General features: G+C 42.7%; 1 protein-coding gene across 1 annotated transcript in view; it reads right to left on the reverse strand.

The window, feature by feature from the left end:
- Positions 1-13090, reverse strand: part of mark2b (MAP/microtubule affinity-regulating kinase 2b) — a 51786-nt gene that overhangs the window by 9806 nt on the left and 28890 nt on the right. The window contains exons 8-17 of the mRNA XM_085349672.1: positions 11560-11796; positions 10401-10520; positions 9387-9489; positions 9088-9200; positions 8771-8845; positions 8484-8541; positions 8015-8166; positions 6567-6661; positions 3047-3197; positions 1524-1525 (exon numbers count right to left, since the gene is read on the reverse strand). Of these exons, the coding sequence (XP_085205798.1) occupies positions 1524-1525; positions 3047-3197; positions 6567-6661; positions 8015-8166; positions 8484-8541; positions 8771-8845; positions 9088-9200; positions 9387-9489; positions 10401-10520; positions 11560-11796 (1106 nt within the window). The remainder of the gene's footprint in view (positions 1-1523; positions 1526-3046; positions 3198-6566; positions 6662-8014; positions 8167-8483; positions 8542-8770; positions 8846-9087; positions 9201-9386; positions 9490-10400; positions 10521-11559; positions 11797-13090) is intronic.

Genomic DNA, 13090 nt, shown 5'->3' on the forward strand with positions numbered 1-13090 from the left:
TTTGTCGGACTAAGATGCTCTTAAATCTGGGAGTAATCTGGGTCCTAAACTCCGTATTCTTCAGGTCAAACAACACTGCAGCATCACTTAGAGTTAAAAACTGTCTAAATTCTTTCATCTTTAATAAAACGATCAGCATTGCTGCTTTACCAGGTGTAACTATAAAGTTTAACTTCCAGGCATCCATGAAAACAAAAGTTATTACATTTAACGGAGTTAGAAGTTAGCAGGAAGCTAGCGGAAGTTAGCTCGCTAGTTTCGCTAGTTACCTAAGCATGATATTGCATGTTCTGACTGAGAGATTTCTGAAAAAAATCAAACGTACAGCTCTGCTATCACTTCCAACATAAATGAAGACAGGAAACTAAACAGCAGTGACGTTTGTAGGGTTACTGAAGTTGGGCTAGCTGGTATATAATGATGTGCTACGTGATCGCTAGCGACACAGCTATGTTAGCATAACATAAACAGTGAAGCTGGAGGACGAACACTAACACTTTTCCACTTATAAAAGTTAACGTGAAGGTTCTTCATGGTTAGAGACAAATGCAATCGCATGGCAGGATGCTGTAAACGGACCAAACTTCAGTCAGGAGAACAACTGAGATAATCCATCCACAATACGAGGTTAGTCATTAATATACTGCAACAACATGGGAATAGAGCAGCTGCCAGAGAATTCAACATTAATGAATCAATGTTACAGAAGTGGAGGAAGCAAGAAGAATGAGTTTAATAAAGTTTGATTTATCTGACTGCTTTGTTTCGCTTAATGTGCCTTATAATCCTGTGCACCTTATGGTCTGAAACATACGTACTGCACACTGCAGTTTAATGTTGCAAAGCACCTCTTTTTAACTTCAGTGGATATTATACATGGTTATGCTCAGGATATGTCAGCCCATTTCTAGTGGAAATGCCTTTTGGTTAAACTTTCAGCAAGGAATTTGCATTTGCACTGTTACATTTTTATAAAGCTTTAATGTACATAAAAACCAGCTTCTTGTTTAAGTGAATATAAATGGAAGGTTGTCTTTTTGCGCTAGTAATGTTGTGGAGTTGTATTTTGTCTCGCATCAATTATATCGTCGGTTATATCGTTATCGCAAATTTTCAAATATATATCGTGATAAATATTTTTGGCCATATCGCCCTGCTCTAGTTAAGGGTACAGATTATGTTCTGGAAAAAAGGTGCCTAATCATCACTCAGGGTACAGTCTACGTGTTGAAGCGGTACCTTCTCTCCAGCGTTCCCAACCAGGTTCTGAACAGCTCAAGCTGACTGCTGAACGACGCATGCAACAGAACAAGACTTCAACATAGAGCAGACAAAACCACATACAGCCAAAAAGGGCCACCTTAACACGTGCATGGGTGGAATCAGTCAGACATTTAGCAGTCGTCTTTTTTTGTTTTAAAAAAGGGTCGAAAGCTATCAGAAAAATGGCTGGAGGGTCTGCAGACTGAAGTTAAGGTAGCTGAGGGACACATGCAGTCCTTCCACCTTGTTCTGTGAGACACGGCTGTCTGAACTAAAGCCCAAAAATGTTAAAGTAGCCCGTGAAACAAACACTGTGAAGCAGGGGAGCTAGCCAGCAGAGCAACATATACAGACAAACACACAGATGGCAAATACACACAGGCATTTCACACACATATGACCAGTAGGATCCTCGGGTCATTACTCCATTTCACTGACTCACAGAAACAATGTCAGAGCACAGTTAATGCTTAATAGATGAAAATGGGGTTTTCCCAGGCAAATTCATAACTGAAGGAGGATTACACATATCAGAAGGAGACTGTATGAGGGGAAAATCTTCCTCAAAGAGCCTTTGGGAACAAAACACTGAGGCTGGGAAACCTTAAAGGTGGATAAATTCCCACAAACAGCTGAAAAGCATTTCTACCAGCCGGGGAAAACCCTCATCAACAAACACAATGTGTGCCATAATATCAAATCGGGGACAAAGGGAAAATACCTATAGAGGACATGCAACAGATAACACAAAGGTGTTTTCACATAAACAGAAAGTAACACAGCTACATCTGTAATTTGTCTGGTTCTCCCCAGAGCAACTGCACATTCTTTTACTTCCTCTAAATGACACAACGCAGGGATTGTCCGCTCCTTCAGCTTTTCTATTTCATACGCTGGACTGAGAAAATAGATGTAGGATTATCAAACCAAGATTCTTATGCAATCTATTAAGGCTTCTGAGAATAGAGACATAATTCTTGTTAGTCCGCAGATGGTTTATGCTGCGAGGAAACAAAAACAAGTAGAAAAACAGCTCTGGCCTGTCAGAGGTACAGGACAGCTTAAAAAAATCAAAATAAAAAAAATGAACCTGCTCATCTTGTTCTCAAATCCTGCCTGCTCAGTTATGTCTCCACTGATAGATGAGAGCTTTGAATGTGAGTGACTGGCCAAAGACGAGCTATGTCAACATCTCCACAATTGTGCAGCTTTTCTGAGCTCCGCGATGTACTTCCTGGCCGTTGCTAAGTAACTGGTGAGCCTATGATTGCAAGCCTTAGAAATGTTGACCATCTCACTATGGTGATGTTATAGTGGAGAATGTATACATGCAGACAGTGCATATCACAGCAAGAATAGCAGCAGCAGAGCCTCACTTATGGCAGTGTTACTTAGTGTGTTTGCTGCTGCACGTTTCTTCACAGTTCTGCTTCGTCATGGGGGGAATAATTGTTACCATGAAGTTATACAGTGACCGTAAGCTTTATGCAGGATATCCATCATAAGAAAAAGAGGATTTTTTTCTGATTACTGTACACTTTACTGTTTTGTGATGTTTGGTCCTGTAATCAGCTGCATTTTTTTTTTTAGAAGCTTTTAATCAATTCTGCATTTAGTGTAGATGAGCAGGTGTAACACAATCTGAGGACCTTTCTTGGGATAAATCACTTTATCCCATCTTCATCTCTTCTTTTTCTTTTGTGTCCATTGCAGGAAAGATGATGATCTGAGCAGAGAGGTGTGTGTGTGTGTGTGTGTGAAAGACAAAAAGAGTGTGAGAGACTTGCCTGGGCCGTGGTGCGTGCAGGTCAGAGGGGCATGGATGATTGGAGGAGGACAGGGACTTGTGGTGGCGGGGACGCGAGGATGAGGAGGAGGAGGAGAGGACGGCAGCGGCTGAGGCAGTGGAGGCGCGGGAACCCGGAGTGTTTAGGCTGAGAGGAAGGACGGGGAGGAAGAGGAGGAGGAGGAGTGCCCCGCCCAACACAGACACACACACACGTATATGCAAACACACCCACAAACGTGAGTAAGACAGGACAGGCACGCCAAACAGAGACACAATCAAACATCCACCCCAAAAAAAACAAACAAAAACAAAACACAAGCACACCGGGCGGGGTTTGTGTGTAGGTGGGCAGGGAGGTGAAGTGGAGTATGGTTAGAAGCAGCACTTATCATACACTGTAGGGGGGGGGGGGGGGGGGGGGGGGGGGGAGGAGGGAGAGAAGAGCAGAGAAAACAGGACACAAGAGGAAGAACAGAGGAAGTAGAAACAAAGAGCGACAGAAAACGCGCGCGCGCACACGCACACACACACAGGAACAAAGGAGGAGGGCCAGTGCATTGCTGTGAACATTGCTTCATTGTGAAACCTCATTCAAAAGGCTGCCTGTCCCTTTAACTTTACATATAAAAATGTACGTGACACAGAGGGCAGAGCACAGGAGACCAGCTTCTTATCTCTCACACACAGCACAGCAAAAAGTCAAATTATGTGGATAAAGTCAATAAACACAGTAAAAACAAAGTTTTGCCTATAAATTAAAGAGATAAATAAAACAACCATCCGTGCCTTCATTTCGGTATAAAATCTGCCAGATCTTCCCTCCATGACAACGCGAGGCTTTAGTGTAATGTAGCTTCTATCTTTAGCGCAATGCCCCAAAGTCCGTTCTGACCACCTGCACTCGTGCATCTGTGAGTTCAACACAGACGTCAAACTGGCACCGAGAAGGCATCAGCCTGACAAAACCTCTGAACAGAGCGTTCAGCAGAGATCGGCCAAATTTCCCTTACGTGTATACATCACTGGGGAAAAACGAAAAACACACTCGAAAGCTCGACATCCTTTATGTACACAGTAAAATAACAAACAATATTTTTCCTGTTAAGTTCCCCCGTCAGTGGATAAATGTGCTTTGTTGCCTCTTTTAAGACAAATTTGCTTCGTTACATTTTCAAAATAAATACTACTGATAGAAGCAAAATGTGCTATATTAAGTCAATTCTGACAACAAACTGTTTCCTTTGCAAACAGTCATGCCAAAAAATCCAGATTCCAGCAAATGACACGTTAACAAGTTTAGTTTCTTACAGTAAACCAGCTGGGTAGGAGATCAGAGCTTGCAGTTCCTGACTTACCACTTTCACATACCTCCTCAAATGTAAACAATCCAAACTTTTTCCATCTATTTTATCACCTACAAAGTTGCACAACTGACATTTCTTAAGAATTACTTAAGAAAACAAACAAACAAAAACAAACAAAATGCTGAGTTCCTCTTTGAACCCTCTGCTAATCAGGAGGCTGCTACAGCCTACAAAGCTCTGCACATTACCGACGGCGTTAACTTGACCTTATCCACATGCACAAGAGAAAACACACACACACACACACACACACACACACACACACACACACACACACACACACACACACACACAGAGTGTAAGGGACAGCGGAGAGTGGTACTGTGGAGAGACAAGAGATATCAAGAGAGTGTGGAAGAATGAACACAGAGAAAGAGGGACATTTACACAGAAAACAAGCACACAGCTGAGAGAAACACAGGGATTAGCATGGCTGGTGATGGAAAATATTAACTGGATAACCCAGTGTGTAGTGAGTGTGAGCGTGTATGACTCGTGTTGAAATTTGTGCATGCCCAGCCGCCTCTCTGCATGTGAGTGGATGTATTTGTGCATATGTAAGCCTATTAGGAGGTGAACGCGAGGACCATATAGTGCTACTAAGAGTTAATATTCCATCACAAGTCTCTAATCTCCTTAGAGAGAGGGGAGGAAAAGAAAGAAATAAGAAGAAAGATTAATATAAGGACAAGAAGAGGGGGGGAAAAGGAAGCTCGAATAAAGCAAAGGAAGGAGGTGCCAAGAAAATGTGAGCGACTCCAGAGGGAGGCTCAGCAGCAGATAAAAGAAGCCAAATTAAGGAAATTAGAAAAGGACAGAAAGGGGGGGGTGGTGTGGGTAGGGTATAACAAGTATAAAAGCCCAAACTTCAAAGCATTAGTGATGATCAAATAAAGTAACTTTAAAATCAAAGCAGATGACAACCACTGAGTTAGAGCCTACCATAGTTAACAGACCCACAGTACTAAAAAAAGCAATGCTGTCTCAAATGACCGTTTCCAACAGTGAACGCAGAGGAGACTTGATTTTACAGCCTCTACTTGGATTCAACTGAATCTGCCATACTGTAGGTGGTGCGCCACGTTGGGAACAATGGGGTCATTTGAGACGGACACATGAACAGGTAAACAAAGCAGTATGAACCATGACCATGAATGCTGCGTCCTAGTAGGGATTATGGTTTGGTTTTATGTTTAATGCTCATGAAAAAGCCCACAAAGCACATGGCTGGGTTAAGCATGAGTGATGTGCGTATAGCTGTATGCGGGGACGTGTTATGAGCTGCTTGACACCAGAAGTTAGCACGCGCAGAACCGTCAGAGGGCAACAAGATTTGGACCGTTCTTTTAAAAACCGAAAGGGGATCCAGGATGAGAGGAGAGCCGGGAGGATGAATCACACGCAGAAAGTTTAAAATGAGAAATTAGAAAGTGGAAAATAGGGGGAATACTCCATAAAACTCCACAGTAGCTCGTTCCAGTGAACAAGGAGGGGGGAAAAAGATGGAAGCTTGACTTAAAGCTAAAGAAAATCAATTATCTAACTTAAATGCTGCTTTTAGCCATCTGTGATTTTATAGGATTAATGTCACTTCTGCACCTTCTTTTACCTGGGTGCAGCATGGGTGTGACACCTGAAGGGACTCTGGAGGGACTGGAGGTGTCACACTTCTATTGTGCGTTTTTATAGCGTTTGAAGATCGCGTACGTAAACCTGCACACTTGGATGCTTCCACGTCAGGGCTTTCTCCCGGCCTCCATCAGGCCATCACGAGTAATCTGTAATCTTCTGGAGGTTTGGCCTAAATTCCCGAGAGAGAGCCCGATTTCCATGTCCAGCAGAGCTCACCCCACCCTGGGGGAAGGCTGCGGGCCTCCCTGAGCCAGCTGGCAGAGCTCTGGAGAGTACCAGCCAAGGTCTGGGATTCAGTCACTGAGACAGCTGTGGGGCTGCTTCATTCACAAACCATGGTGAGTGTGTGTTTGTATTATGTGTATATGAGTGAAGACGCGGCGCTGCCTCAAAGCAACTAGTTGGGCTTTGAATGACAAGAAAGAGTGCCTGTGAGAACGCCTGAGTGGCTGCGTTTGCCCTTGTCTTCTCTCATTTGTAATTCTGTGTGTGTATTTAGTGTGCGTGCGTTTGCGTACCTGTCTTTGCCGTTCTGAATGCTCTGGTCGAGAGTGGCTCTGTCGGTCAGAGGAGAATTCCGACTGCGGCCGGTACCGGTGGACAGGATGCTATTCTGAAAAGGAGGAGCATCAAAATAGAAATGTTAGAAAAAAGGGACAAAGGTTTGATTAAGGGTTGATGACCCCACCAAGGTATCCAGGGAACAGCCTTTCAGCAAACTTCTAAATGGAAAAAGGACAAGCAGCTTAAACAACCTAATATGAATGAAAAACCGCCGTAATTAGCGCTCAAGAGAATTTCCCGGATCAAATTAATTTTCATGCACCCTCGTCCAAATTATCTGTGAATGACACAAGAAAAAAAAACCCAATTCATTTTCACCTTGACATGTTGAATAGTCATTTGAAACCTCTCCACTCCCACGTGTGCACTTTCCATGAGAATGACAGTTAAGCTCTGCACAGCTTGAGGTTGGGCAGAGCTATAATACATGTCTGTTATGTCACCAAAGCCCACAGATAAATGATTAATAAATGTCTAAAGGCGTGTCGAGCTGACAGGTGCAACAAACCTCAAGAGAGAAGTCCATCGAGCAAAGTTTCTAAACACCCACACAGTCCTACCAAGAGGTCTGTCCAGGGGCTTTAAACCAAAACGGGTGGACATGAAATTTCCTAAAATATTTTTCATATGCACACTCGACCTTTACAGTTACGTTTTAGTTTAATGGTAGGCGTCAAATACAGATCCCTGTCAGGCACTTCCTGTGTCAGATGTTAAGGTTATAAGACTCCCTCAGGGTTCTGCCAATTGATGCCGACTGAGCAGATGAGAGCAGGTGACTGCACTTAAAGCATGTGACACGTGCTTATGTCATTAAATGAACGAAGCTGTAACCAATGCGGGCGGATGTGCTGTGGAATGCATGTTCTCTTTGTTCAGGGTTGTGTGAGTAACCGGAAAGACGAGCTTCTGAGCTCTCGTTCTCGGAGGCCTGAGCCCGGCACAAGGCTGTGAAACATCGAGTTCTTCATCAGGTTTGTGGACGCTGCTCTCATCCCCGGTGAGACGTTTTGGGTGTACATAACTTAAAGATAAAGGCCTTATTTAACCATCTTCTAATGTAAAAGCAACTACATAGCACGGCAGTGTAACAGCTTCACACCTGCACAGTTTCACTTTCGCAGAGCAGTTAAGATGTTCATAGTTTAAAAGCCACTTGTTTTTATTTAGTTTGATAATTAACTAGGAATTATTTTGATCTTTGGACCACAGCATGTGAGTAATTATGGCTGTTGACAGCATACACTAAAGGGCAAACATTACAGCTCTGCAGACGCAGCAGTTACTTGTGCGCATGTTTGGGAATTTGTGTGTGTACCAAGCGATGACGCAAATACAACCCTTTGTGTTTTTGATACGGCTTAAATGCAAATATATCAGCAGCATGGGTATTAGGTCTCACGGTGGAGGGTGTGCCACTCTTCTTGCGGTCGGACGAGGCCAGAGGACTGGCCGGCACCTTGGTGGTGGAGCTGCCTGATGAACCCTTCCTCCCAGAATCCTCCCCTGCTGACCGGTTGTCTGTCTGACCTCCCCTTTTGGAGTAGGAGGAGCCTGGAAAAAAAAAAAAAAAAAAGGAAGACAGTGCATCAGACCAGCACTTAATAGGCTTGAACCTTGGACCTTTCTTCTGCTTTGCCTGCTGGTTTGTCACTTCCTTTTTTACTTTAATCAATCAAGAAGCAGTCATAGCAAGCCCTCTACTCATGCACTCACTCTTCTACTTCCTTCGCTTAACCTTCTCTTCCTTGTTCATTCTCCTTCTTAACCTTTATTCCAGCCTAAATCTTATCCTCGTCTTGATCTTCCATGTCTACAACACAACTACGTCTCCAGTGTTCCCGTTCCCCTTCAACACACACCAATCTCACCCTGGTCGGTGGTTCGGCGGTTCTGAGGCTTCTGGTTGGATGACACGCTGCGCTGTACCTTAAAGAGAGAAAAGATGCACAAAAGGTCAGAGCAGCATTTAACATGCTTAAATACACAATGGGATAGTTTAATGTAGAAGCCATGACCTATGTGTATGATTAAGAACCTCAAACATCAAGAGCTTTTGCTACATGTGTGTGGTCAACTCAGTGTATCTGTGTCGCTTGCTGGAGTTGGGGAAACCTCATTAAGCGCTAGCTGAAGACATTATGTGTTCTCATTATACCTTATGAAGCGGGGGGGGAGCATTTATGTTGCTTACATCACTTCCCGGCCGAGGTTTGATGCCACCTTCATCAAGCTGAGGGAAAAACCAAAACAGACGTCTTAATACAAGAGAGAAAGAAACTGGTATAGGTCACGTAAACAGAAAGGACTAAAAAAAAAAAAAAAAAATCATATACATATTATTAAAAAGAAGATATATAAAGATAGAGTCACTTCTTCATAAAGGACAGCTCAGCTCTGACAAACAGTACCTTGCATAGTTATTATGACTCTGGTATTACAGGGTGAAGCATGATTTAAAAAAACCTGAGTAACCTCAGAGTTCCTATAGTCCAGAAGCAGGTATGTGGCCATCACGTCGTTGTACTTCTGGTTCACCAGCGAGTCCTGGATCTCCTCCTGAGAGAATCCCATCTGCAGCATGATGTCTGCACATACAGTAAAACCATGTTATAAATAGAACGGTGAGCTGACACCAACTTTATATAACTCCTAAAGATTAAAAAAGAAGACGAAGAGAAAGAGAGAATGTATACAGGCTTAGGTGTTGCTGTGTGTGATGAAGAAAAGGGGGTTTAGAGAGTCATCTTTTTTTCTTTTTTTTTCTTGCCTACCTGTCCTCCTGGGGTCCTTATAATCTGGCTGAGGTTCGATGTAGGGTTTGAGTTCCTCTTCCTCATAGCCCACATTCATCCACCGGTCTCTCATTATCTGCTGCTGGTAGAAAGCCAAACAAACAGATAAAGGGAGGCATGAGTTGGCAAAAAGGACAAATGGGCAGAAAGGAGTGTGGGGAAGGATGAAAGATGAACAGAGTAGTAGTAGTTCACCCATACTTTTCTCCTGGGAAACTAACGGTGTCACAATTCAGATACTACACTGACAGAAGCATTTAGACTTTAAGGATGAAGCCCACAATATCGCTCATACGCTGCAGAGTCCACGATGATGAAAATGGACATTATATAAAGACTGTATGTCTGATAAAAGCTGAGCGCAATCACAGCAGGGTTCAGTTAAGAGTTATTGATCCACTGGCTTCTTAAAGCAGAATAGACTGTACGTTCATTGTTTGAGCGAGATGCACTTTGCCGATTGAAACAAGTGCGTACAATCTTAAGTGGGTTTAAACGAACAGGCACATGACTCATTTTTAAAAACATTAAACTGAATTTATGGGGTTGTTTTAGCATGACCAATCAAGGATCGGGAATAACTACATACGCTGACAAAACCTACAACCTGACAAGCCAATGCAAGCAGCAACACTTCCCCCCTCCCTGTCACCTTAGTAATATTTTTCATCCGAGCAAGTTACCTTCCATCCACATTCAGCGCAACCAAATTAAATTACTCTTAACAGGTATTTACTAAGTCTTTAAAAAGCACTTTGCACCTCAGCAACAAACTCACATATGGCTGATGAAGCAAGTCTAACTTTACAGTCTTATACGGGCTGTAAACACCATTCTTAGCAACGAGCTACATTCAAAACATCTGTAGGACTCACGCAGTTACATATAGGTGGCTGAAATGATCGTTTCATTCACAAGGAAACAAATGCAGTAACTGAATTAAAGGCATTTTGTGACTTGTGTGTGTGCGTGTGGCACTGCTGTGCGTTATACCTCGAGGCTGCCTCTTTTTGAAGGGTTCAGGATGAGGAACTTTTTGAGCAGGTTCTCACAGTCAGTGGACATATAGAAAGGAATCCTGTATTTACCACGTAGCACGCGCTCTCTCAGTTCCTGGAGATGGACAGGTATATGAAGAGTCAACAGTAAGCGCAAACAATCAGCAATTTTAAACACAAACACACACACAGCTTTGCTTTGAAAATAAATTTGGGCAAAGCAAAGCAACTAAACATCCAAAGGTTTATGTAAAGATTAAACACTTTATGATGCGAGTGAAGAGGAAATCTCATCAGTATTCTCCTACCTCAATCAGATATGGCTCCACATAGCCAAGCTAAACATTATCTATGCTTACAAATGAATTACAGTTTTATTAAACAGGAACCATATTCATATAAGCTGGTTAGCATTTCAAAAAGCTCTGATTCAATCAGAGCTGCAGCACAGGACGTGGGTGATATAAGCATTAAATGAAATTCACTGACTTGTGGGTATTTCTTTAGCTTTAATACGAGAACGCACTTCCAGTTCCCAGGCACAGAGTACCATCGCAATTTAACTTTTTTTTTTTTTTTTTTTTTTTTTAAATCACCACCGTTCAGCTCATTTATCAACTTTCATGTGCTCAGACACGGAGCAGGTTAATGCACGTAGTAACGCTTGTTAACTCAGCTGTAATGAATGTGCTTATTCTGTCAAGCACTGCATTTTCATAAAACTCAATAGGAGGTAGAGCAAAAGGCATGCTCAGTAAGCCTAGATTATATTTCTCTGGCATTTTAATATCAATACCATCACATTCAATGTCATATCGCCCACCCAAAATGTGTCTGCACTTCCAGAATGACTCATGTGGGTACTGACTGAATGCACAGTGTGATAGGTGGTGTGAATGATTGGTAGCAAAAGCAGTTCAGGAAACATTAAATCTCTCTTTAAACACCGAACACATATCATCAACGAATGCAAATTTGGAAAGTCAATACAGGCAGAGAGATAATAACTTTCACCCATTCTAGAGTTCAATTTCTGCATTCTGCAGGAAGAGGGAACAGAAACCAGCATGACAAATACTACAACCACCCACAGAATACAGACTTCCACTTATGTAATGCGTGCACACACACACACACACACTCATCCTTCCGACCTTGAGGTTTTGTCCATCGAAGGGCAGCGAGCCGCTGACCAGTGTGTAGAGGATCACTCCGAGGCTCCAGACATCCACCTCAGGCCCGTCGTACTTCTTGCCCTGGAAGAGCTCTGGAGCTGCGTAGGGCGGGGAGCCACAGAACGTGTCCAGCTTGTTCCCCAGAGTAAATTCATTACTGAAGCCAAAGTCGGCTATTTTGATGTTCATGTCTGCGTCCAGCAGCAAGTTCTCTGCCTGCAGACAAACGGCGAGGAGAGAGGTCAGAAGAAGGGGCATTTACTATGTTCAAAATACAGGAGCGCAAATAAAGAGGAGGAAAGAAACCACGCCATACCAAATGTGCCAAAAAATGAAAAACACTTAAGATCTGCTTTGTGGGCTCATCAGATCAGAGGCACAAAAAGTATAAATCTGAGCTGCTGACAAAGTGGAATTAAGAAACTGACTAGCTTGGGATCAAATGTAACATGATCTGACATGCAAATGGCTTTGTAGGTAGCACATTCATGGTACAGATGGATTTCTAAAACACTTTTCTTTGGGTTAAAATAAACAGCTGTGTGGGAAAGAGAGCTTTCACAGGAATCGTCTGTGCCGTTCAAGCAGCGCACAATGGGTAAACGTGAGAGACCACAGTTTTTTCCTGCGTGTTTGTATCTTTAAGCTTGAAGTGAACCAGTGAGCAAGGAGGCTGGGGTTGCCTAGCAACAGGTCCGCTCTCCTTTTCACTTGCTCTGAATACTTTGCAGCTTCTGTGCGTTTGAGTGTGTGAGAGTGTGCATGCACACATTAAATACAATACGGACATCATCTCTAACCTCTGAGCTAAAAAAAATAAATTAAAAAAAAGGAAGATCACAGGTTTTTAATGATTTGTTGTTGATATTAATCACCTATTAGTCATCCACATCAACCTTATTATCTCTCATGAAAAGAAGCAGAGATACAGTAGAGCATGACATCAACGATACAGTATTCATTTATTTTTATTTTTTTAAGTCTTGGCACTCAAATGGGGTCATTTTAGTCTCCGTGTGAAAATGCACACTCATCAAAATTTGCTCTCACTGTAAGACCAAACAGCAGCCCTGAAAAATGAAGCCATGGCATTAGTGCCTAAACCTGCAGTTCATCTTGTGGCCACTTGAGGCTGGCTCTAAAAGTAGGTCAATCTAAGTATGAGGGTCTAAGATCAACATGTTTACAACCTTGCCAACCAATTTCCTTATGGCCAAATATGGGTGATACCAGCAGGTCTACAGCCACCCTTTTGGAGCACTTCTTAGAAATAAGCCTGTGCTCGATTTTTATTTTATTTTACAACCCTCAGATCAACAGTGATTGTGTTAATGTGAAGGAAGGCAAGCGTTATGATAATCCTTCTGTCTCAACCAGAAACGGCTTACTTCTAAGCCTGCCTTTTATTGTGTGTGTGTGTTTTAAATGACAACCATTAGTAACTGTTATCCGTAGGAAATCCAACCTTGCTAAAAGCTGCTAAAATTTCATTAAAAACCCAAAATAGACT

Source organism: Diplotaxodon limnothrissa, linkage group LG3 (assembly GCF_057381915.1).
Source record: "Diplotaxodon limnothrissa isolate DT_005_m linkage group LG3, D_limnothrissa_male_GT1.1, whole genome shotgun sequence".
Lineage (NCBI taxonomy): Eukaryota > Metazoa > Chordata > Actinopteri > Cichliformes > Cichlidae > Diplotaxodon > Diplotaxodon limnothrissa.